This window comes from Natrix helvetica, assembly GCF_964273705.1.
Source record: "Natrix helvetica genome assembly, chromosome: 1".
Lineage (NCBI taxonomy): Eukaryota > Metazoa > Chordata > Lepidosauria > Squamata > Natricidae > Natrix > Natrix helvetica.
Genome location: NC_138548.1, coordinates 62,226,538 through 62,253,604, shown reverse-complemented (window position 1 = coordinate 62,253,604; position 27,067 = coordinate 62,226,538). Strand labels below are relative to the sequence as shown.

The 27,067-nt window shown below is 39.6% G+C and overlaps 1 protein-coding gene across 1 annotated transcript in view; it reads left to right on the top strand.

Annotated features, from left to right (window-relative positions):
- Nucleotides 1-27,067, top strand: part of SCFD1 (sec1 family domain containing 1) — a 54,077-nt gene that overhangs the window by 12,495 nt on the left and 14,515 nt on the right. The window contains exons 6-17 of the mRNA XM_081938100.1: nucleotides 55-142; nucleotides 910-999; nucleotides 1,988-2,043; nucleotides 4,999-5,084; nucleotides 7,032-7,131; nucleotides 10,495-10,634; nucleotides 10,811-10,901; nucleotides 12,569-12,642; nucleotides 13,521-13,602; nucleotides 19,748-19,844; nucleotides 22,548-22,618; nucleotides 26,707-26,786. Of these exons, the coding sequence (XP_081794226.1) occupies nucleotides 55-142; nucleotides 910-999; nucleotides 1,988-2,043; nucleotides 4,999-5,084; nucleotides 7,032-7,131; nucleotides 10,495-10,634; nucleotides 10,811-10,901; nucleotides 12,569-12,642; nucleotides 13,521-13,602; nucleotides 19,748-19,844; nucleotides 22,548-22,618; nucleotides 26,707-26,786 (1,055 nt within the window). The remainder of the gene's footprint in view (nucleotides 1-54; nucleotides 143-909; nucleotides 1,000-1,987; nucleotides 2,044-4,998; nucleotides 5,085-7,031; nucleotides 7,132-10,494; nucleotides 10,635-10,810; nucleotides 10,902-12,568; nucleotides 12,643-13,520; nucleotides 13,603-19,747; nucleotides 19,845-22,547; nucleotides 22,619-26,706; nucleotides 26,787-27,067) is intronic.

Here is a 27,067-nt window from a genome sequence, read left to right as displayed (position 1 = left end):
GCAATATCTACAAAGATGTTTCTGTAGTGATGATAATTTTGTCTTGATGTATAGGTTTTTGACCAATACCTCAATTTCATTACCTTGGAAGATGACATGTTTGTGTTATGCAATCAAAATAAGGAGCTTGTTTCATATCATGGTAGGTAATTCTTTTATTTAATGTAATGTGTGGCATTTTAAATCAATATTTGTTAGACTTTTTTTCAGCCTATTCTTTAAACCACATTATTGAGGCTGTAGTACAATTAAACCGTATAAGATCTTAATGCTGTAATTCTTTGCATGCATACAAATTTTCAATCACTGATACTGAATTTTGCTATTAAACACGTAAGACCACATCATTAAACATGCATTTGTTGTTAAGATAAAAATGGATCTTAATGAGGCAAAAAATTTAAAAAATAAACAACTGCAGTCTTAGTTTCTGAAAGAATGTTCCAGGATCTTAGGAGTTTTGAGTCTTCCTTACAAAAAACAAAAGGATGTTAGCATTTGTTGGTGGGATCATCCTGAGAATTTGGGGAAAAAATAATCCCTTTTGATGGCTTATATACTTTCTTTCCAATATGGGTAGATGGAGGAGAAATAATGATAGTAAAACCTGGTTTACACAAGGCGGGGTTGGGTTGCCTGATCCAAATCAAGAAAACAAGAAAGAAAAAACTCATGTTTATTAAATCTTCTTCCTTTCATGTATTTGCCTATCAGTAGACTGATGCTCTCTATATTAATAGCATCAAGGTATCTTTTTTTATTATGGAATGAAGAAGAATAAGTATTTTTCTAGTTGTATGTGTTGCGTATGTGTGTGTTTTATTTTTCAGTGTAGGATTTGTTATATAGAATTCTACATTAGAAATAAAGTCACTCTGTGATGATTTTTCTTCCTTCTTGATACTATAGCCATTAACAAACCAGACATAACAGATACAGAAATGGAGACCATTATGGATACTATTGTTGACAGCCTTTTCTGTTTCTTTGTTACACTCGGTAAGTGTAAACTTCTTTTTTCATTGTTGTACAATTATTAGTAAAGATGATTTCTACTTCAATATATTATCTGGAGTAAAATAATAAGAAAACAGGATTTGTCATCTATTATGTGCACTTCTATATTTTTTTCTCAGTTTTTCATTAGTTGTGTTATAACATTAAAGTTTATCCTACCCAAAATAGCATTTTCTCAAAAGATTCCTCATCAGTTTGAACCTTGAATTTTAACTTTTTTTAATATCATGTTTCCTAAAGATACGACATTGTAAGCTTGAATTAGGCAGAAATGAGAATGTTCATTTGTATGAAATTATTTCTTTTTAATTATTTTACAATTAATATCAAGTTTCAGATCATATCAGGATTTTTGAAATACATTCTGCATTGGAAGTCCTGAACTCATGTTAAAAGGGACTTATATATAGTGAACTTATGATTAGATATTTGAAAATTAGCAGTAGTCGCCAATTTATTTTTGGACTCTATGCTAATGTTAAATAGTTATTAGTTACTAATGTTAAATGCCAGAATGGTTGAAAACAGAATATTTGAAGAACTTCCTTTTGCAGTATATACTGGGTCACTGATTAAAATTAACTTTCGAATTCTCTTTTGTATGGTAATAAATTTTTGGGACTATCTTTTTAGAACTAGTAAGACTGGGGTTTTGGTGTCTTTGGCCAGTGCTTGGAAAGTCTATTCCAGGAGAATGCTAATGTAAAGGCCTTGTTTTTAGCAGAGCCTCCAATATATAATATTCTTGTTGCTTTATCTGCTGTTTTATTTTATGAAAGGTGCTATAAACTTTGTCTACTTTTTAAATATGTATGTATGTGTCTATATACAGTATGTTTCATCAAAGTTGTGACCCACCTGTGTCTTTAACTTAAAAAATGTACAATGCAGCATTGCAAACAATATGTAATCTAGCTTAAATATATGCTAGACTTGATCAAAGGATATTTATTGAACATTATTTTTACAGGAGCAATTCCAATAATTAGATGCTCAAGAGGAACAGCAGCAGAAATGGTGGCAGTGGTAAGTTATGAAATATCACAACTTAATTTGCAGGAACTGCGGAACAGCATAAATTGGTTAGAGCTACGCGCAGTTCATCTAGCCCTAATCGAATTTCGAGACTTGGTGAGGGCTCAACACGTATTAGTCTTCACAGACAATGTAGCCACCAAAGCCCATGTAAATCGGCAGGGGGACACTCGATCGAGGGCATTAATGCTAGAAGCAGAGAGACTCCATCTGTGGGCAGAGGCTCACACACTCGATCCACGCGGAGCACATTTCGGGCTCCACAAACATTCAAGCAGACTGGCTGAGCAGGGCCACACGACCATGCAGAATGGCACCTGCACCCGGCCCTGTTTCATGACCTATCTCACCAGTTCGGCCACCCCATGGTGGACTTATTTGCTCAGTCCAACAGATTCTTTGCCAGATTCCAGGAACCAGGGGCGGAAGCCATCGAAGCCCTTCACAGCCCTTGGCCACCAGGCCTCCTCTATGCCTTCCCGCCCATACCGATCTTTCCACAGGTGATTTGGAAACTACTGGCGGAGAGAGCGGAGGTCCTTCTGATCGCACCAATGTGGCCAAGGCGCCCCTGGTACGCAGATTTCGTCTATCTGTCTGTATCTCGACCGTGGCGGATACCGGACGACAGGATATCCCTTTCACGGGGGGCTCTCACCCCTCCGAACCCCCAGTGGATGCAACTTGCCATGTGGCACTTGAAAGGGATATCCTAGCCCGTTTTTCAGACAAAGTCATAAGGACGATTCAAGCAGCCAGACGCCCGTCAACCACACACATCTATGATGCCACCTGGCTCGCCTTCTGCAGGTGGTACACCAGTTCCAACATAGACACCACTTTGGCTTCAGTACCTCAGGTACTTGAATTTCTGCAGATGAGCATGGACAAGGAACTCACATTGAGCACTCTCAAGCACCACAGCACTGCCCTGGTAACAGTGCTCGATGACGGTCAAGGTCGCTCCCTAACTTTCCACCCACAGTTGTGAACCTTCCTCCAGGGGGCTACAAACCTCAAGCCACCCGTAGTCCATCGCTATCCCACCTGGGATTTGACTGTGGTACTCCAGGCTCTCACTAAAACATCATTTGAGCCCATTCGTACCATAAGCCTTAGATTGTTGACCCTTAAGACAGTTTTTCTTGTAGCTATTACATCTGCTAGGAGGGTGTCGGACCTGGCTGCATTGTCGGTACGCCAGGACCTCTGTATATTTCATCCAGACAGAGTTGTCCTCCGAATGGATCCGGCATTCCTCCCCAAGATCAATACTTGGTTCCATTGGGCGCAGGAACTTATCCTTCCTGACTTCTGTCCGCACCCCGTGCATCCGCGGGAGAGACAATGGCATCATGTGGACGTTCGCAGGACTCCGTCGTTATGTGAAACAGACAGCTTCCTTCAGGAAATTGGAAGCTTTATTTGTGTCCTTTCAGCTATGGGCCAGAAGGCGTCTTCCAACACCATCTATTGCTGGCTGGAGGCATGCATCTCTCTGGCCTACGAGAGTCAATCCAAACTAGTTCCCAGATGCATTACTCCGCATTCCACCCAAAGTGCGGCCACATCAGCGGCTTGGGTGATGCAAACCTCTATTGAGGACATTTTCAGGGCGGCAACCTGGTCATCCCTGTCACCCTTTGTCAAACATTATAAACTGGACGTATTTGCCTCTACTGAGGCATCATTTGGGCGGCGGATTTTACAAAGGGTTTTTCCAACCTCCAGGACCCTCTACCAGCCTAGGTCCCGCCCTTAGCTTTCATTGCTTTGGCATGTCCCATGCTTGGATTCTCCAAGCAGCGCACAGGAGAACGACCATTGACTTACCTTAATGGTCCTTCTATGTGTGCTGCGGTAGAATCCTACCCCACCCTTGGTACCAGCCAGTCCATGGGCTCTTGGGACACACTTAGACTTCATTCCACGACTTCATTGACCTTAACATCCAGGTCCTCTTATCATATTTCCATCTCTTGATTGGCTGAGCCTTTGTACAAAACTGAACTCTTCCAGTCAGAGGAGGCGTGGTCAACAATTTCATAACTCAGTTCTAGGCTAATGGACAAAGTTAACCCATGCTTGGATTCTCCCGCAGCACACATAGAAGGACCGTTCAGGTAAGTCAACGGTCGTTCTCTCTAGTGTCCAAAATTTAAAGTTCTCGTGTTTTTTTAAGAATTCAAAACAGCATTTTTCAATGGGAAGGATTCTTATTAATCTTACTTTAAATTTATCTGGATCATTGTAACTTTCTAAAATCAAAGTTTTAATCACCCTTTTGTTATTTATTCAAAAAAACAGTCTGTAAACTTGTATTTAAAACTAATTTTGTTAAGGACTGAAGGAAACTCACCCAATACTGTCAAACTAGTCTATCCAAAGGCTCCTAATAGCTGAAAAGCAGTTAACCAGCAGTTTCCAAAAGTTATTAGAAAAAAAGTCCGTAAACCCAAAGAAACAGACCATGGTTTGAGCAAGAGAGCTGTTTTGCTCATCTCCCAGAGCTCTAAACCCACTGGGGACTGCTGTCTAAAGCACTTGTGAGCCATCTTTCTTATCCGGAGAAGAATTATGACGAGTCTGTCTACTTGCCAGCTCTTCATTCCCCGCAGTTGCAAGCTCCACTTTTTGCAGAGCTATCTTCAGTTCACCATTTTTTCACGGCAACTCGATCACAAAGAAAATATTCTGAAATGATACAGGATTGCTCTGGAGAAAACAATATTTTCAATAGAATGATCTGTTGTTAATAGTATCTAGAAAAATAGGAATGATGTGAAGGGTTTTGGATGTATCTTATTAATTATTGAGAAATTCATGACCTAATTATTTTCTGTCTTTGTTCCAGTTTTGCAAGAAATCTACAGCTGCTCTCCTCCCCCTCCCTCCAATATAGCACCAACTTTATAGGTTTTTGAAAATTCAATTTTGTTTCCACAGAAATTGGATAAGAAACTCCGAGAGAACCTTAGAGATGCCAGAAATAGCCTTTTCACCGGCGACACACTTGGGTCTGGGCAATTTAGGTAACATTTTCACTTTTTGGCAATATATATATATATATTTAAGATTATTTTATTTATTTATTTGTCAAACATGTACAAGATAACAAATATAGGTATGAACATAAACATGAACAAAGGAAGTAAAGAAAGATAAATGGGAACATCAAGACAGGGACAGTGGCACGCTGGTGCACTTATGCACGCCCCCTTTACGGACCTCTTAAGAATGGGGGTGAGGTCCATGGTAGACAGTTTAAGATAGAAGCTGTGAGGGTTTGAGGCTATAACAACGGAGTTGGGTAGAGCATTTCAGGCGTTGACCACTCTGTTGCTGAATCTGCATTTTCTGCAATCAAGTTTGAAGCGGTTTACTTTGAATTTGTATCGATTGTTTGCCCATGTATTATTGTGGTTGAAGTTGAAGAAGTCATTGACAGGCAAGATGTAGCAGACAATTTTGTGTACTATACTTAAATCGGACCGCAGGCAGCACAGTTCCAGATTATTCAAGCCCAAAATTTCAAGACTGGTGGCATAGGGAATTCTATTGTGAGTAGAGGAGTGGAGTACTCTTCTTGTGAAATATTCTGAACCCGCTCAATCGTGTTAATGTCCGATATACAGTGTGGGTTCCAGGTGGATGACCTGAATTCAAGAATTGGTCTTGCAAGGGTTTTGTATGCCCTAGTTAGCAATTCAATGTTACTGGAGAAGTGCTTCACAAAATTAGGTTAACAACTCTTAAGCCTTTTTGGCAATGCTGTTACAGTGGGTTCTGGGGCTTAGTTCATTTGAGATGAGTACTCCTAGGTCAGTGATGGCGAACCTTTTCAACACTGAATGCCGAAAAAGGAGCATGAGCGCACGGGGCACCAAGTGCCAAAAAGGGAGCACTTTGTGTGCATACTTGTCTGGGATTGCCCAGGGGGCATGCGCATGCCGGCAAATGAACTTCTGGTTCTTTCGGTTACTGTCGCGCATATGCACGTGCTGATCAGCTGGTCGGAGTGCATGTTCATGCCAGAAAATGGAAGACCAGTTCTTCCAATTTCCAGCACTGTCGCACGCAAAAAAGCCAGCTGATCATCGTGTGCCCATGCACAGCAGAAAACTGGAAGAGGAACGGGTGACACCGCATGTGCCAGGCGACATGGCTCCACGTGCCACTTTGGGTACCCGTGCCATAAGTTTGCCATCACTGTCTAGGTTCTTGACAGAGTGAGGGTCATCTATGAAATCATTTCCGCCCAACTTATATTTGGTGTTCTGATTTTTATTGCCAATGTGTAGGACAGAACATTTATTAGTTGAAATTTGGAGTTGCCAATTGCGTGACCATTCTGACACATAGTCAAGGTTGCTTTGTAGGGCAGCAGTGGTGTTAAATAATTTTACGTCATTTTATTAGTGCTTTATAGAATTTATTTATTTATTTATTTATTAAACTTCTAAACCGCCCCCTCTCCCCGAAGGGACTCGGGGCGGTGTACAGGTACAAATTTAAAAACCATAAACTCGACAATATACATAACTAAAATTGAATTAAATATCCCCTGTACAAATTTATAAAAATTAAAAACTTAAACCTTAAAACCAAGCCATAAAATTTAAAAATGCAAACTGAGGTGGGAAAGCTGGAATTAGGCCAGGCCGGCTAGGTGAAACAGGTGAGTTTTGAGTATGTCACTGCTTCTCCATAGCTTACTTGTAGTAAATAAAAGCAATATTTAAAAATGTTCCTTGAAAAAAATTGATGATTTGAGAAGATAGTTTTAGACAGACTCTTGTTAACTTTTAATGTAATTTTATACACAAATGTTTCATTTTATTAAAAAAAACCTCTTTATTCAATGAAACAGTGCTTCATGTTCATTATAACTCCTACAATGTTCCAATATAGTTGTAATCATTAAAATGTTCTAAGTATACAGTTAGCAATAGAGATTCTAAACAGATGTTTTTTTATAGTTTTCAGAGACCTCTTTTAGTACTTGTTGACAGAAATATAGATTTGGCAACTCCTCTACATCATACTTGGACCTACCAAGCCTTAGTACATGATGTACTGGTAAGTACTTTGTGTATTATCTTTTTTCTCTCTTCTTTTTACTCCCACCTCCATAATATAAAAGTATAATGCAATGCATGCACCTCACCCACTATTCTTACTTGACACCAATAATTTAAAAATCAGTTTCTTTCCAAATAGCTGATATCCCAAGAGATATGCAAGTCTATCAGTTAATGCCAGCTTTACTTTTGCTATATAGACTTAGGAATGTAAGTAATCCAAAGTATGTTGTATAGTTTTGCTACATATGGTATGATTTATTTTGACATAATAGATTGCCCAGATTTTGGCTGAGCTTGGTCACTAGTCATTATTTTTAGTCGGTGAAATTGCATTTTTCTCATTTGTGCCTACACAGTGATGAAGTGTCTGTATCAATTGCCTGTCAAAAGGATTTTATCTAACAAAACTGTCCTGTGGAGGAACATACAGTCTGATGCCATGGGGGAGAGGAATAATCTTGCTTCCCTAATTTGCTTTCAAAACCTCTTGAAATTGTATTCTTCCATTGGCCTATAATAAAGGTTTACTATACTAATTATCAGAATATGATAGAATCATGGTATCATGTAAGGAGAGTCACCACTGTTTCATATATATTGTTGGTATAGTAAAAATTTAGTTTCTGAACTTGGAAAGGATTGTGGAAAATGTACTGAAAATAGGACAAGCATATAAAGCAGTGGCTCCCAACCTTTGGGGCATCAAGGTCTGGTTTTATAGAGAGAGGTTTTCCACGGACCAGAGCGGGCATGGTTTTGTGTGCTGCCTGCATCACGCGAATGGGGCTTCACTTGTTTCTACAGTCCAGTTTCTGGTATGCTGTGGCCTGGTGCCACATATAAAAGATTCATATGTCAAAACAATTGGAAAGGATTGAAAAAATGGTTGTATCTTTGATTAATAAAAGGAAATAGAAGTTTAGAAGATGGATTGTGTAGGAGGTCTAGAGAAAAAGTGCTTGCCTTTCATTGCTTAAAATTGGTTTAATTACTTTAAATACTTTACTATTATTTTAATTACTTTAAATAAAGTTACTGCCAGTCCCAAATAATGTAAATGAAATTTCTTTAAAATGATGTTGTTCTGTCTAAAGTCGTATTTCATAGATCAGTGATGGCGAACCTATGGCACGCGTGCCACAGATGGCACACAGAGTCATTTGTCAGGGCACACGAGGCGCTGCCCTGTCAGCTGGCCAGCGCGCATGCGCACGCTGGCCAACTGAATTCATCCTTTTTTAAAGCCATTTTACGCCCTCCCCAGGCTCCAGGGGCTTTATAGGAGCCTGGGGAGGGCGAAAATAGCCTCCCCCGCCCCGCTCCCCGGAGGCCCTCCGGAGTCTTCATGAATTTCCCTGAAGCCTCCGGAGTGCAAAAAACCGGCCCTATGGGCAAACCGGAAGTTCGGGAATTGACTTCCTATTTGTTCGGAGGATCGTTTTGAGCCCTCCAGAGGCTTCAGGGAAGCCTCTTGAAGGTCCCTGAGGCCTTTGGAGGGCTCAAAACGACCCTCCGAGCAAACCGGAAGTGACTTCCGGTTTGCTTGGAGGGTCCTTTTGAGCCCTCCGGAGGCTTCAGGGAAGCCTCTTGAAGGTCCCTGAAGCCTTCGAAGCGCTTAAAACAACCCTCCGAGCAAACCGGAAGTGACTTCCGGTTTGCTTGGAGGGTCCTTTTGAGCCCTCCGGAGGCTTCAGGGAAGCCTCTTGAAGGTCCCTGAAGCCTTCGAAGCGCTTAAAACAACCCTCCGAGCAAACCGGAAGTGACTTCCGGTTTGCTCGGAGGGTCGTTTTGAGCCCTCCAAAGGCTTCAGGGAAGCCTCTTGAAGGTCCCTAAAGCCTTTGGAGCGCTTAAAACAACCCTCCGAGCAAAACGGTTTGTTCGGAGGGTCATTTTGACTGCTTCGGAGGCTTCAGGGAAGCCTCCTGAAGGTCCCTGAAGCTTCCGGAGGGCTTCCCGGGGGGCGGGGGAAGCTGTTTTCACCCTCCCCATGCTCCTATAAAGCCTCTGGAGCCTGGGGAGGGCAAAAAAGCATTTAAAAGTAGGGGGGCGCCTGTAGTGCGCGCATGCACACTGGGGGGGTTGTGCATTGCATTATGGGTGCGGCACGCCTGCACATGACCCCCCTGCGCTCCCCCCAGTTATGGCACGCGAGCCAAAAAAGGTTCGCCATTGCTGTCATAGATTGTGTCCTACCAAAATATAAAACGTTTTATATTTTATATATACTAGTATTTTGTCTATTTAGATTTTTTCTGAAGTATGTTCATAAAATATGTTTTGATCTCTTTAGTATTTATTTGTTTCTCAAAGCTGCACATTAAATATTAAAATATCATTCATCACCACAAGATGGTGTAGATGTTACATATTAATAACTTCAATAACTACTGGAAAAGTAGTTTTTCGTAGTTATGAATTTGATCCAATAAAAAGAATCTTAAATGTGCAATTTTATAGAAAGAATTGATCCCAGCAACTGAATAAAATTTTTAATCAAGAAAGATTCTTTAATCAAGAAATAAAGTATTTCATTGTATTAATTACTTGACTTGTCACAATAATACATATTTTGTAGTCTCTATAATTGGCTTCATGGTGATGCATAAACTTTTTTAATAGGTTAAATTAAATTCAATTTTAAGGTTTGTATTCTAAATACAAAGTTATTTTTTACATTGACCCATATTCTCACGGCATAGTCCACAGTTCTTTTAAATAAGGAATTATGTGCAATTTCCATAAAGAACTATATGGTATTCTACCAGCTGTTATCATTTACAAGCCAACTCCATATACTTTTCACATTCATATAAGATTGAGTAATGCTTAATGGAAAAACAGCTGGTAAGAATTAAATTTAATATTTTAAATTTGTATCATTCTATGATGAATCATCTTCCAGGGTTATTGAGCTTTATGGCTACTAAGTATGAAAAAATGATTAAACCAATTGTCATTTAGAGCAGTTATATAATTTGAATTACCAGTTTTAGTAATCAACATTGGTGTAATACAAAATCTTTGTTCCAAGCTATAAAATAGACTAACAGAAATATTGAGTAACTTTCAGAATTACTCAGAATTTCAAAATTTATAATTATTAACTCAAAACTACTATATGTTGTGGCATATATTAAACAGAAAAAATACATATTCTTATTTGTATATAATATATACAGAGAAATTTAAAAGAAAAATTCAAATGTTACCTTTAATTGAAAAACTGTCCTACTTTATTTACAAGAGCAAAACATCAAATATCAGTTTAGTGTTTTTATTAACTTATTTTGAATTTAAAATGGTCTATTGAAATACTAGGTAATAGGCAATAATCTCTAATTAAAGTAATCTTTTCTAGGATTTTCATTTGAACAGAGTTGTTTTGGAAGAAGCTTCAGGAATGGAAAATTCTGTAGCAGGTGCTAGACCAAAGAAAAAAAATAAAAAAACATATGATTTAACTGCAGCTGATAAATTTTGGCAGAAACATAAAGGAAGGTAAGTGGAGTATTTTATACCACCAGTTCACCATTTATGCTTCATTTATATTACTGTTTTCTCAGTAAGTTAAACAAAGTTTATAATATAGTATGAAGAAAGCTATAAGTAACATTTTAAAAATGTTTAAAATACAGATTATGAATTTTAAAAAGAGTTTACACAATATTTATTAGTCCTTTTCCAGAGGTAGCAGAGTCTGTCCAGCAAGAGTTAGAATCCTACAGAACTCAAGAGGATGAAGTGAAGCGGCTTAAGTGTATAATGGTAAGATTTATTGATATAATAGAAATACTCTTTTGGGACTTCGTGGGGTTCTTTAAATACATTGACATTTTAAAAATACGCTGAAAGTGCAATGCTGATTAATTTAGAATTCTAAACTTTAAAAAAAGATTTAAATCAATTCCACAGCCTTGTAAACAGTTTCACTATCTATATTGTATACATTGAGGTCAATCGTTATAACTAATTACAAATGGATTACAAGTAGATATGAGAACAAGGAATGTTCTTTACTCTTCTAGGGGAGAAAAATTGAATCTTTGCATCTTCTAAGAGGAAAAACTAGAGATGAGAAAATACTACAGAAAAATAGATGAAGCAATGTATACGTTTTTATTTTTTATTTATTTCTCAATCAGCCAACTTTGCCTGCTTCTGTATACGTAAAATAATATAGACTATCCTTGTGCTAGGTAAATTAAATCCATTTACATTACATAAAGTTAGCTTTTTGCTCATTTTGGTTGCAGTTTAATTTCAGTTTAATGTTGCAGCTATTTATTTACTTATTGAATTAACGTGACCATCCAAACTCACTTACATGTGACCCTGGGCAGTGTACACAATTAAAAGACAGATTAATAACCAAAAAGTTCAACCATTAAAACCAGTTAAAACAAAAATTACAGTGACGAAAAAAGTTTTGGGGGATGCTGTCTAAACTTATACACAGTGCAACCATTTAATGGCCTCCCCACTTCCATGGGATTCCCAAGCCGAAGGGCACATCCAAGTTTTGAAGCCTTTCCTCAGTTGTGGGCTGTTGCATGGTTGCACAGGTTCCGGCGAACCCTTAGCTGTGATCACTGGCTGGGCCCGCCCACCTGCCCTTGTGCTATGCTTTCCATATATAATTAACTTTCTGGCTCATTCCCCCCACCCTGCCCAGCTGAGTTCTGCACTGCCCCTGCTGTACTCACCGTAGCTGCCTGAGTTAATTAGTGGCATGTTTGAAGCTCTATTTCGGTCCCAAAGAGGCGTATGTGTGTGCTCAGAACCAGTGAATGTGTTGTGAACATAAATACAGCCCACCTCTACCTTTCCTGAAGGCCAGTAGGGTCGGGGCCAATCCAACCTATGCCTGGTTTCCCCTCTGCTGTACCTCCAGTTTCCTTCCTTGTTCCACAAAGATCATTATCTGTTCTGCCGTGAACAGTTTGTTTGTTTTATTTGTATTCTGCCTTTATTAGTCTACAAATAACTTAAGGAAGTGAACATAACCAATTCAAGACAGAGAGCATAACCAACGGTTAGGATGTCATATAAAGACGGAACCTCTGTGGTTGTCATGATGGCTATTCTTTTTGCTTCCAGATAACTTTCAATGGAAATAGGATTTTCCATCTATATCTAATCCTTCATTGCCCTGCCTCTCATAATATGCTAATGTCATGTAACATGGATTTCTTATTGTATGTCTAAAACATTATTCAGAGAATCATTTTTCTGATAAACTGCAAGTCAGGTCTACAATACGTTGTGTGCATATAATCAATAAGATTTCATTGTGACCTTTCTTAATTGCTTTAACTGCCTCTTCAAAGTTATGTAAAACAAGAATTCCATTCTGTGTAAATTAAATGAACCATTTAGTTTTTAAGCATACCCATATGAATAAAAATAAATAAAAATACAATTTTTCTTCTTAGGGGCTGGAAGGTGAAGATGAAGGAGCAATAAGTATGCTGTCTGATAATACAGCTAAACTAACTTCAGCTGTTAGGTAAGTATGAAAGACTTTTAATGGGCAAGAAGTTCACCATTTAATCAGTTTTCTTCCTTATTGTTTAATTCGATTTTATGGGAATTTAAGGGTATTTATTTTTGTATGCGGTTTTTTATTGAGATGTCTGTACACCACCCCGAGTCTCTTCGGGGAGAGGGGGCGGTCTATAAATCTAATAAATCCAAATCTAAATCTTATTCTAATATTAGACTATATTTCATATTGTGCAATGTTCTTCTTTAAATATCTCATGAAATATTAAAACAGTATAATGATGTAAAACCATATGTTCCAAATCTATATTTTGGGGAAAATAGGAGCTCTTTAAATATTGAAAACAATTTTATGGATTATTATATGTTGCAAAATTAATGTTAATTCCTGTACTGTAACCTCATCTGACTTAATGGATAACTAAGTTATTAAAATGTATTTGAATCATTAACTATTTTATGGCTACCAATCAGAAATATGATGAGGTAGAATAGCTAGTTTACAACAAAGCTGGACAGTTGTATTATCTGCAAAATCATACTGGTAAAAGAAGAGGATGTCAAAGTCTTAAGATTTCAGAGCATATAGAGAAAGATTTGGACAGTAAATTATCCAGGTTCCTATTTTCTTCTTGTGCAGTACATTTTATGGCTAGCAAATAAGGACAAAACAGGATCTAAATATTATTTCGTTCTGAATACTTTTAATATTTTCCTGAGGCCCAATTCTGAGATGCACCTTCATGGATTCTCCCTTTCTCTGCTTTTATTTGATACATTTGTACTATTTGAGATTGATTCCCAAATTGCATGTTTGTATAGACTAATTATGTTATTAAAATAGAATAAACAGAAAGTTAATTTGAATGAAATCTTTTTCAGTTCTCTTCCAGAGCTTCTAGAAAAGAAAAGACTCATAGATCTTCATACAAATGTAGCAACAGCTGTTCTGGAACATATAAAGGTACAAAACATTGCCATTTTAAAGGTTATCAGATTCATAGTTAATCAGTCCTTTTCATTAAAAGGAATATTAAAAGGAATGTTCAGCCATATGTTTTATTTCTTTCAAAAATAATGTGCAACAAAAAACACAGACAGATACTGTATACTATGAAATTTGATTCCAAGTTTTAGCTGTGACTGAATCAACACAGAAGAAATGGCGAGGACAGAGGTTTTTGGCAAGAGAGTATGCAGCAGTAGTTATAATGAACAATTGGTTGCATTGTGTTTCTCTTATATGTAATGGTTTGAACACAATTGGCACTCTGCAAGATAGCTTACATTCATCAGATAATAAAAGACTTTGATTTTCAGCCATTACTAATTTTCACTGTTTGGTTTTCTTAGTCTTGTCTCCCAGATCTATTTTATAAAATTAGGCTACCATTTAGATCAGTATTTATTTATACTTTATTATCATTTGGGGGCACTTGTAGAGCAGAAAAGGGAAAAAAATTAAACTTAGAAATAAAATTGCATTCTATTATGTGGTTAGTAAAATAGCTCCAGTTCCTAGTTACTGCAACTTTAATCTGCTCATTGTGGTTTGTGAATTTTTAACAACAGTTTGAGTCCCAAGAGTTCCTGTGGGACTTAAGACTCATTTTTTTCTTTCTCTACATAAAGTAATCATTTAAAAAAGGAAAGAATCTCAGAAGGATACAATAGTACCACGTTGAAGAGTTCTTGACATGGTTTAAAACAGGGGTTCCTAAACCCCAGGTGGTGGACTGGCACTGGTCCACAGCCCACCAGGAACTGATCCATGCAAGCGAGTGAAGTCCCATCTACACATACATGGGTTTGAACCAGTGTGTGAAACCATGTCCCCCAGTCTACAGAAAAGCCATCATCCGTTCCCTGGCATCCAAAAAGGTGGGGGCCACTGGTTTAAAGTACAGCCAATATGTATATGAATTTCTAGCATCCATGCTTGAAAATTCTGGTTTTGATCTCTTTCTTCAGAGCGCCAATAAATTACAAAATATTGTCTTGTGTCGTCCATGCCAAGAAGAAATAAATCCCCTTCATCATTCACAAGAATGCCATAATGGGTTAGATAAGTAGCATTTTAGATTCTGTGCAAATACAGTTGCTCTCGAAACAAAGTGTTCTTTTCAGTCAAAGTATCCTTGTCATGTGAGATTGGATGGCAGGGTATTTTATAATTGTATTTGTTATTAAGCCAAACAAAATAGCTGGTTTTAAACAAGCATAGTGCGGGTTTTTCATTATTTAAAAAAATGATTTGGCATAATTCAATCCCTTCATAACAGTTTAGCTTGCCTGGATTTTTCATTTCATACCCAGAAAAGCAAACTTCTTTTATATAGTCCTATATTTTAATAATTGTTTTAAATGTATGAAAACTTTCGTTTATTCCAGAGGCTTTATACTCAAGCTGTTGTTCTGCCAGACTGAATTCTCACTTTTGTCTGGTTTTTTTTTTAAATAGGCAGAATTACAGTCTACTTTCTCATGCAGCTGCAAAAAAAGAAGTTTATAAAAGAAAATTAAACAATCCAGTCTTTTTTTTTTCTTCCATGACTTTTCTGGGTACAATGTCTTGAGAATACACACTTATTGAATAAGAATTGAGTTTTGGAAATTGGTAATCAAACCAACAATTCAATTATTACAATTAAAATATAGTAGTACAGATTTTTTTTAAATGAGTTTGAATGAAAATTTATTATAGCCAAAGGCCAGAAAGATACAACTGAAATTTTAATTAGTTTTTTGTGGTGATATTGGATTTTAGAAAATTTGCCTATTATTGAGAATATTTTTCCCCCTGCATTGAATAAGTACAATCATTTTTTCTACTTTTTTGCATAAAATGTTTTTCATAATTGTCTTCAATAACTGAAGCTTAATTCACTGACAATCTGTTTCCATAGAAAGTAATTTTGAAAATAAAGTTAGTTTATTTTTTTCTTCAGTGTTTTACATTGGACCGCTGTCAAAATCCAAGGCAGGATGTGGTTTGGAAATACTTCCATAGTTGACACTCTTTTCCTCCCAAGGCATAGAAATCAGATGGCCTTACTGAATTAGATGCTTTTGACACTGCAGAGGTGGAATAAATTATTAGCATGCTTCCTTTCTGCTTCAGGAAGTTTCTTAGAGAAAAATAAGAGGAGAGGAAGGCTAGCTAACTTTCCTGTAAGTTTTTATCAGTTGGAGCCAAAATGGAGGAGAAATATTATTTTCTAGGATCCTTAATTATTATCTCATATCTCCATTATTTGCATTACAGTAAGAGGTAGTATTTTATATCATTAATTTTGTAAAAGAATGATTTATTTTGGAATACATTGGCTGTTCCTAAAGCTGTATTTCAAAAAATTCTTGTACATGCCCATATATACAGACATGCACATATATATGGAAGGATGTGTCAGTGAATATATACACATCTGCATATGGACACAGAGGTGCTGTCCCCCTTTATGGCCTGTTGGAAGACTGCTTGATTCAGTGAAGTCTTCTATGAACGGAAAAGAGAAACACGATTCACAAAATGTGAAATAAGTGAACATTGGCCTTCTCCCATTTCCATCCATAGAAGCCACTCATCATAGAATCTAGACTTTGCCATTTATGGAGGTAAAAAATTGAGTATTAGCCATACCATATATCTTTGACTTCAGAGTAATTTACTAAAGTTTTATGGAAGTGTAATATATCAAGGCCAAAATAGTTGATATGCTAATTTATATTTTCTACAATGAATCTTAAATGATACTTTTGTAGTAGTACACTTTGCGGCTTATTTTCAGATTGCCTTAGATTATTTTTTAAGGCATAGCAAAAGGAACTCTGAGATTAATCACCTTTCAGAAATTCTGGCAGTTTTTTGGCATATTTCAGTGTTTAAGCAAGAAGCTGGAAAGAAACATCAGTATTTCCCAAGATGGATTACCAAATATTTATCGGAAAAGCTTAGAAGAAGAAAAACCTTGTTTTAGGTTATTATTTAACCTAGTAAGATTTTGGCAACTCAGAAATATAATCAGAATTTAATAGATGCAAGGAAAATATCTGTTTTTATTGGAAACATTTTTATACTACTATTTTGGACATCTTTATTCATTTTTCTTTTCATTGGTATTTAGTATGACTTAAATATCAGAAAAAGAGCAATTGTACTTTCAGAGGCAATCCTTTTTTACCCCTTCCATAGGTCTCTGGTTTTTGTTGAGTATTTTCATGGTTTAATAGTAATTTCCAGTAAATATAAGGCAAAGTATTGCCTTTATTTTGTGAGTTAAATTTTATGAAGTTAAATCTAAGAAATACAAAAAAATGTTAAGACTTCTATATTTACCATTTATTAATATCATGTAAAGGATACTGAATTATTGTAGACTGTTTTATAGAAAGCTCTAATCTTTATTGCATTAGAAAAATGCCTTAAGCATGAACCTCCTACTAAACCATTGATTTGAGATGTATAATATAATTTTACCAGACCCATTGAACAAGTTCGTTTGCAATGGGTCGGAAATTGTTGCAAACAATTAGTACTTTACCATACGTTCTGCGATTGGCTTTGTTTTGTTTTAGGTGGCTAAACTGAGCTACTTACTCACTACTTATTTATTTGTATCCCGCCTTTATTATTTTTACAAATAACTTAAAATGGCAAGTATATATCTTCCTCCTATTTTTCCCACAATGACAAGTTTGTGAGGTGAGTTGAGCTGAGAGAAAATGATTGGCCCAAGGTCACCCAACTGTCTTTCATAGCTAAGGTGAGATTAGAATTAGATTAGATTAGGCAGTGGTGAGGCCCTTACTCAAGAGGCCTTCACTTGACCCGACGGAGCTAGTTAATTACCGTCCAGTCTCCAACCTTCCCTTTCTAGCGAAGGTTGTTGAGAATGTGGTGGCACAGCAATTTCCGCGACACCTTGACGAATCCGAATATCTAGACCCACGCCAGTCCGGCTTCCGACCCGGGCACAGCACGGAGACGGCCTTGGTCTCGTTGGTTGATGATCTCTGGAGGGCCAGAGATAGAGGTTGTTCCTCTATCCTGCTCCTATTAGATCTCTCGGCGGCTTTTGATACCATCGACCATGGTATCTTATTGCGCCGGCTGGAGGGGATGGGAGTTGGAGGCACCGTTTTGCGGTGGTTCGGCTCCTACCTCTCTGACCGGACGCAATGTGTGTTGACAGGAGGGCAGAGGTCGACCCTGAGGCCACTCACTTGTGGGGTGCCACAGGGGTCGGTCCTCTCGCCTCTTCTGTTCAACACATATGTGAAGCCACTGGGTGAGATCATCCGTGGTTTTGGGGTTGAGTACCATCTGTACGCTGATGATACCCAGCTGTACATTTCAACCCCAAACCACCCCAACGAGGCTGTCGAAGTGATGTCCCGGTGTTTAGAAGCCGTCGGGGTCTGGATGGGGGACAACAGACTCAAACTCAACCCCTCCAAGACTGAGTGGCTGTGGTTACCAGCACCTCGGTTCAGCCAGCTGACTCCATCGCTGGCCATAGGGGGCGAACAATTGCCCCCCGTGGAACGGGCGCGCAATTTGGCCGTCCTTCTAGATGCCCAGCTGTCAATGGACAATCATGTGGCAGCCGTGGCAAGGGGGGCGTTCCACCAGGTTCGCCTGGTGCGCCAATTGCGCCCCCTACTGGACCGGGATGCCCTACGCACGGTCACTCACGCACTGGTGACGTCTCGCCTAGACTACTGCAATGCTCTCTACATGGGGCTTTCCTTGGGACGCGCCCGGAGACTGCAGCTAGTCCAGAACGCAGCCGCGCGGGCTGTCAGTACTCCCACGTAACACCTCTCCTGCGCGAGCTGCACTGGCTGCCTGTGGTTTTTCGGGTGCGTTTCAAGGTTTTAATTACCATCTTCAAAGCGCTCCATGGCACAGGACCTAACTACCTGCGGGATCGCATCCTGCCACACACATCCCTGCGGCCAATCCGCTCTCACAGGGAGGGACTTATCCTGGTGCCGTCCACTAGGCAATGCCAACGGGCGACGCCAAGGAGTAGGGCGTTCTCTGTGATGGGCCCAACCCTCTGGAATGACCTCCCCCCCGACATTAGAACCACCACCGACTTCCGCTCCTTCCGACAAAAATTGAAGACTCACCTGTTCCGATTAGCTGGCCTGGCACATGCATAACTTCTACCTCCTGGCAGATATATTTTTAACTGGTATTTTAGGGGAACTGTTTTTAAATTTAACTTATGGGATTTTTTAGGGGTTTTTTAAAATTATATTTTAGATACTTTACTTAGACGTACAGTTCTTTTTTAACCTCCTCCATATCCATCTATTTAACAATGTAATTATTTAATTATTTAATTATTTATGTGATGTATTTTCTGTATGGACTGTACACCGCCCCGAGTCCCTTTTGGGAGAGGGGGCGGTCTATAAGCGCAAATAAAAGTAAAGTAAAGTAAAAGAACTCACAGTCTCCTGCTTTCTACAACCCTGGTACCTTTACCACTAGACCTAATTGGAAGTAGTTTTAAGTTTATTTTCAGATGATTTGGCTGTAACCTGTTTGATGTAGACCATTTCTGGATAGGCAGAGTTATCCTCTGCTTAAAACCTTGGGGGTTTTTTACCTAATAATTTAATCAGTAAACAATATAATTAAATACTTTTAAAGTATATAATAAAATAGTAAGGAAAGATTTTGTGCTGCAGTTGCTTTGAAGGCAATGGATATAGCAACTGAATCTGATTAACCCCCAGATGAATGATCTGTAAATCCTTTGAGTTTGAGGAGCTATGGAAGAAAAATATAATAATTTATGTATTCTATTATTTTCTGTATTCTATGAAAATACATTTTATTCATACATATATGTATTATATGTATTTACTGTACATATGTATTCATATGTATAATACATGTTATATATATTTACAAATATTGTATTTATTCTATGAACTTACTACTGATTCAAAGAAACTATGCGATTGTTTTCAGTTTTTTACTATGCAAAAATGTATTTAAAATATGGAAACATTTCTTACTTTCTAAAAGAAATGGGTGTGTGGCTACGTGCGTATACAAAAACACTTTCCAATGGCAACTTCTTTTCATTCAGACTCGGAAACTAGATGTGTATTTTGAATATGAAGAAAAAATTATGAGCAAGTCCACATTGGATAAATCACTTTTGGATATGATTTCTGATCCTGATGGTAAGTGTATAATTTGGATTTATTGCAAAGTTCCTTTCTGTTAATTTATGTTCTGCAGTTGAATTAATTAACTTGCTTGTATAGCAACAAGAACTTTGACCTGAAAATTTGAAAAACTACTGTCACTGGTGAAATAGCAGAGTTAGAAAAACCAAAGGTCTTGTACCATATAAAGTAGATATAAACTTTACTATAAGTCCGTGATGGCGAACCTATGGCACGCGTGCCGGAAGTGGCACGCGGAGCCATTTGTCAGGGCACGCGAGGCTCTGCCCTGTCAGCTGGCCAGTGCGCATGTGCGCGCTGGCCAGCTGAGTTCACCTTTTTAAAAGTTATTTTTCGCCTTCCCCAGGCTCCAGAGGCTTTATAGGAGCCTGGGGAGGGCGAAAAGAGCCTCCCCCGCCCCCCCGCAGGCTTCAGGGACCGTCCCTGAAACCTTTGGAACGCTTAAAACCACCCTCCGAGCAAGCCGGAAGTGACTTCCGGGTTGCTCGGAGTGTCATTTTAAGCATTCCAAAGGCTTCAGGGACCGTCTGGACGGCTGAGGGAGGGGGGACTCTATGGCCTTCCTGCCATGTGTCCCGCACAGGAATCCGTCCCCTCGGGGCTTTGCGCGGGTGTCGCAAGGATTAAGCCGAAAGGGGGGGGGAAGCGAAGGGGGCTTTGTTGTCCTCCTTCTCCTTCTCCTCCTTTCCCCCTCCGGCCCAAACGCGGCGCCAGGGCCTGGCAGGCAGCAAATGAATCGGAGCCTGCCGACTGGAGGAAGAGGGTGAGACGCGGGTCCTGTGAACAGCGGTAGCAGCGGCGGCAATAGTCGCAACTCGGCGGCGGGCCGCCCCGGCTGGGAGACAAAGGAGGGGAAAAGCGGCAGGCAGCTGAGTTGCGACTATTGAGCGTGGCGCGGCGCCGCCTAAGGCTGGGATCGAGGCGGCTGCGCGGCCTGCCTGGCGTGGCGCAGCTAGAGGAGGAGGAGGAGGAGGCGAGGGCGGCGCGACTTCCGGGTGACTCGGATGGTCGTTTTAAGAGCTCTGAAGGCTTCAGGGAAGCCTCGGGACGGTCCCTGAACAGGCACGAGACGTGCGTCTCGATCGGCCGGGCTCGGATCGCCTCCGCCGCGCGGCGCCTCGGGCCTGGCGTCCTTGTACCGCTCCGCCCAGCCTCTGCGCACTCGCCAGCCGCCTCGATCCCTTGCGCCGCTCCGCCCAGCCTCTGCGCGCTCGTCCGGCCTTCACATCGCTGCTGCCGCCGCCGCCAGGACGGGCTCGGCCAAAGGGAAGTCCGTCAGGCCTCCGCGGCGGCGATGCCTGACGGACTTCCCTTCGGCTGAGCCCGTCCTGGCGGCAGCGGCAGCAATGTGAAGGCCGGGCGGGCGTGCAGAGGCTGGGCAGAGCGGCGCAAGGGATCGAGGCGGCTGGCGAGTGCGCAGAGGCTGGGCGGAGCGGCGCAAGGGATCGAGGCGGCTGGCGAGTGCGCAGAGGCTGGGCGGAGCGGCGCAAGGGATCGAGGCAGCTGGCGAGTGCGCAGAGGCTGGGCGGAGCGGCGCAAGGGATCGAGGCGGCTGGCGAGTGCGCAGAGGCTGGGCGGAGCGGCGCAAGGGATTGAGGCGGCTGGCGAGTGTGCAGAGGCTGGGCGGAGCGGCGCAAGGGATCGAGGCGGCTGGCGAGTGCGCAGAGGCTGGGCGGAGCGGTACAAGGACGCTGGGCCCGAGGCGCCACGCGGCGGAGGCGATCCGAGCCCGGCCGATCGAGACGCACGTCTCGTGCCTGTTCAGGGACTGTCCCGAGGCTTCCCTGAAGCCTTCAGAGCTCTTAAAACGACCATCCGAGCAACCCGGAAGTCACTTCCGGGTTGCTCGGAGGGTGGTTTTAAGTGTTCCGAAGGCTTCAGGGAAGCCTCCGGACGTTCCCTGAAGCCTCCGGGGGCCGGGGGAGGCTCTTTTCGCCCTCCCCAGGCTCCTATAAAGCCTCTGGAGCCTGGGGAGGGCAAAAAAAGCATGCAAAAATGGGCGCATGGTGCGTGCATGCGCACTGGGGGGCGCGTTGCATTATGGGTGCGGCACGTCCGCACACGATCCCCCCCGCGCTCCCCCCACTTATGGCACGCGAGCCAAAAAAGGTTCGCCATCGCTGCTATAAGTAAAGGAATCTCCATTAATTTTGTTTACAACATTAGAGGACTCAGTTTGGTGCTAAAAGTCTGCATTTATAATTGTACAAATTGTTTATTTTAAGAGATGTAATACATTTCAGGGTAGTGGTCTCAATATTCTCAATAGAAATAAGTGACACTAATAGTCATGCCACTGCATATCCCCTATCCCAGGTGACCCTGGTGTTTCCCATTGTTTTTTTCTGTTATCCATTTTGCTATATGAATAGGCTTTTTTTCAATTGGTGTGTTAACACACACACACAGTTGCTCCATCTATTATGCAAATTGAGGGATAATATTATCTCCACTCTGAAGCAAGTATCTCAGGAGAATCACAGATGGAGTGGGTTCAAGATGAGCAAATGCTGAATAAGTAGTTACCAAATTGATTCTTGTTCTATGTCATGACTGCTAATTTGTCGGTACTTTTCCTACTGGTGTAAATGCCAAAAGTGAAGTGATAAACTATTTGTTATGATGATTTTTATAGTGAAATGTATTTTATAATAATTTAAAGAAAGATTTTTAAAAGTAAACCTTTTTTCTGAACAGCGGGAACTGCAGAAGACAAGATGCGACTCTTTCTTATCTATTTCATAAGTTCTGTACAGTTACCTTCTGAGGTATGTTTGAAGCAAGTATCTACATATAGATAATTCTAATGTTATTTTTGTCAGTAACGTAGGTAAATTTATGGTTTAGGTCAGTGGTAGGTTTCAATTAATTTTACTACTGGTTCTCACGTGCAACGCTTCTGCGCATCCACAGAAGCTTCTGCGCATGCACAGAAGCATCCGGGTGGGTGGGTGGAGCCTCCCGCCACTGCCACTACCGGTTTGCCTGATCCCGGCGAACCAGCAGAAACCCACCTCTGGTTTAGGTTTTTTGGTCATTTCCTGTTGCACTCTGTTTCAAACCTATGACCAATAGAAAAGTACATAGATCCAGGCAGACATAATGAATTGTTTATGTGTTGCATTAAACTTTTTTTAAAAAAACTGTTGAATAAAAATATGTGTTCAGGTTTAGGTTTATATCTATCCATTATGATAGAATTCACATAATATGCTATGTCATAGCCAAATAGGCCACATAGTGATTTAGCAATATGTATTAGCAACAAGTATTTTAGTATTTATTATGTGACCATGTTTAAAAGATCAAAATATTTTGTGGATGTCAGGGAACACAGGAAAGGTGTTTATGTCAGCAAAAAAGCTGTAGAAGTTAACGACGAAAGCTAGCTTTTCTGAGCAACTTTAAAGAACAAAAATTCCATTTAGCTTAACAGAGTTTAGTGTTTTCTTTTTTTTTTTGTTGAAAATTCTTTTTTATTGGTTTTACAAAATTTTAAGGAAAGGGGTAATAGGTATGGGTACAAATTTTGACAGCTACATCGTGCAGGAAATGGTATTCCCCCCAAGTCTCATAACTTTTACAAAATGATAAACAAAATGTTATTGCTTAACTAGATCTTGACAGCTTATTTTTACATTATATCTTTCAATAATTTCAATCATTTACTTTGTATCTAACAAAAGGATTCATTGTATCAGCAATTGTAATGTTTTTTCTAACTTACTTTTGTGATCTGAGTTTTCTCATTGTTGCCTCCTCCCCCTCGCCTGCCAGCAAAGCCTCGGCCCCTCCCTCCTCCACTTTGTCTAGGAGAGCTTTGTTTTTTTCCATGAAGGCCTCCGCCTCCATAATTGTATTAATTTTAACTCTGGTGCCCTCCCAGAAAATCAACATACCTTCTGGCAAAAGCCACCAGAACCAAAATCCCTTATCAAATAATTTTTTTTGCTAGTAGTGAATATTTTTTCCTCTTATCTCTTACTTTCTTCGGGATTTGTTTCAGGATGGCTATCTCTTTGTCCTTATATTTTAATGTTTGCCCCCTTTGTGCCCCCAGAATCTCATCTCTTGTAGCCTTTCTAAGAAATTTAATATGAACCTCTCTTGGAACATTGTGTGTTCTAGCATAAGCTGAGTTAACTCTATAAACCGTCAATATCCCATCCTAATTGCTGTTTGTCTTTTTTAATATATTCAGCTAACATTGTTGTCATGATCTCCTTAAAGTCTTCATGTGTATTTTTATCCGTTTTGATTGTACGCCGCCCCGAGTCCTTCGGGAGAGGGTTGCGGCTAATCAAATAAAATTATTATTAAAAAATTATTAAATTATTATTCATTGTTAGTCTCAATTACGTTTTGAAATCTAAGGAAAAAAGACATCCTTTCCAATTCCATTTTTATCATGTGGTTCTCAAGTTCTAAATTTCCTCTCTGGACCACCCTCACCTCCCCCCTCATCTCAGTTGTCCCCTCCTCCAGAACGTCTAATCTTTGTTTGTTTTGTGCAGTTTGGTTTTGATTTTCTCTGAGTTGTTCATTCATTTCTCTCAATTGATTTTTCAGTTCATCCTGCCCTTTTAGAATCTTTTGGAGCAGCTGATGAGTTATTGATTCCTCTTTGGGGGCTTTAGGTTGTAGAAACGATGTTAGTGACTGCTGTCCAATTGGGCTGGATGTTGAAGATGCTGGGGCAGATCCTGGTTTCCCAGGTGGTGGTTTCTTCGGAGGCATCATAAAAAAAAAAAAGCTCAGAGATATTCTATGTCCATACAAAGAAATGGCGACTGTGGAAAAGCACATCCAAGAGAGACCACGAGGCAGGCAGTCCAGACAGGAATAGACACCTTCTGTAGTCCAGTCAATTAGTTCAGTTATTCCAAATCCAAGATATTATGTAGCAAGAGATGTTTCTGAGAGTCACTGAGGCAAAAGTATAATGCCAGGAATTTTCATAGGAGGAGTCTAATTTCAAAGAGCATAAAGACGGAGGAAGTATGCCATCTTGCTTCGCCAGCCCCGGAGATCAGGAAGCAACAAGTCAAAAGTTTTTAAAGTCAGATCATCACTTTTCTTTCACAATTGCATTAAGAAAGTCATTTTGCCATTGCTTATAACGAGTGTGATTCCTTTTATAACTCACTCTCCTCCGAGAGAGAGGAGATAAATCCAAAGCCGCTTTTCCGAGGGGGGGGAAATCCCCCTCCCTCCAATCACACTTCCCAGGAGAAGATTGAAAGTCTTTTAAAAAGTTGATGATCTTTCATTTAAATATTAAAAGGAGAATTGGGGAGGATTCCCATCTCACCGCACTTCAGCTGTAGCCTTCAAATTGTCGATCATCCAGCTGCCTCGAAACGAAAGCGCGTGGGAGCATAGAAGCTCCGTTGCGCACCCCCTCTCGCCTCTCAGCTCCTGGGGCAATGCCGGAGGCCCCCCCCGCGGCCACCGCCAATCCAGGGGACCCCCAGCGAGCAGCCCCTACGGCAGGGCGCCCCTTCAAGGCACCCTGTGCCCCCCCCAAGCCGAGGGGAGCCCACCAAGAGAGCGCAGGGCGGACGAACACATCCGTCGTTCTCAACAACCGGAAGCAGATTGGAGAGTTTAGTGTTTTCTAACTTGTTTAGTATACAATTTACATTATAATCATTTGAAATATTAATACTAATAAAAATTCCAAGTGATTAATTGTTTGATTATAGGCCCTCAAGCTATACAGATCAATTTTCTCCATGACAGTCTAACTTGGTTTTTCAGGCCCTCCAAAGGGAAGAGGTTAAATCACTATAAATACAACTTGATTGATACAAATAGAAGTTCAGTAAAAAAGAAAAAGAAATACAAAGGATAGTGTGTAACATATCTCAAACTCAGAAAATATTATAGATACCCCTCATTTAGCAATAGTAAATAGGGCTGGAATTTCTATCACTAAATGATGTCATAAAATACTCTAGTTTTTACTTTTTCACCCTTTTCTGTACTAAATAAATCAAAACAAATATAGGTGTTTTATAAGCAGATAGACTATTTAAGAATATACTGTTTATACTATTTATGCAGATACACTATTTAAAGAAAAGTATACAGATAATATCTGTTATAGTTATCTATTACCGTTATCTATTTACATTTGTTAAATGAGTGTTACCTGTAATATTTTCTGACTTCTAGATCTGTAAATACCATCTTTTGCATTTCTTCATTACTGAACTTTTATATTGTACCAATCAAGTTGTATTTACAGTGATTTAAGCTCTTGCCTATATTTCCTGAAATGGAAATATATCTTAATCCTCAAAATTTGAATTCGAGAAAGTTGATCTATATTATATTCGATCTTATGTTCCCCAAATATTTGGACTGTAACTTTCTTCACAGCCAGCCAGCATGACAACTAGTCTGATAGGATGAGATTGTCATGGACCATCACACATACTAAAATTCTTAGTAAAATAATTTAATTTTATAGGAGCACTTCCTTTCATTTCCTCAAATAGACTCTTCTTCAAAAAGAAACAAAAGTAACTGCTATCAATCATTTCTTGCAGTGATCTTGTTTTCTTGATTAGCAATTTCACAGCAGTGGTGGGGTGAGGACATTTGCCTTTATGTGTAATAGCTCATTCTTTTTATATTTATATATATATATATATATATATATATATATATATATATATATATATATATATATATATATATATATATATATATATATATATATATATATATATATATATATATATATATATATTTTGGAAGATGAATATTAGCTTATTTCTTGTCATACTAGTGTATTTATTATTAATACATTGTAAATTGTCACAAATTTCAAATATCCATTTCATTTCAGGCAGATTTGGAACAGTACAAAAAAGCACTAACTGATGCTGGATGTAACCTTAATCCTTTAAACTACATTAAGCAATGGAAGTAAGTAACTTTTGCTTTCATCATATAAGAAAGTAGTACACTGCTAAAATTTAGGTCAGAATTTTGCTTCAGATTGAACGTAGAATTCCTCCAGGACTGTAAGGAGAAATATTTTAACCCCAAAGGGAGGTATATATAGGTAGTCCTCAATTTAAAACTGAATTGAGCGGAAATTTTTTGTCGCTAAGTGAAACAGTTGCTAAATGAGTTTTGTCCCATTTTACAAACTTTCTTGCTACAGCTGTTAAGTAAATCACTGCAGTTGTTAAGTTAGTAACATG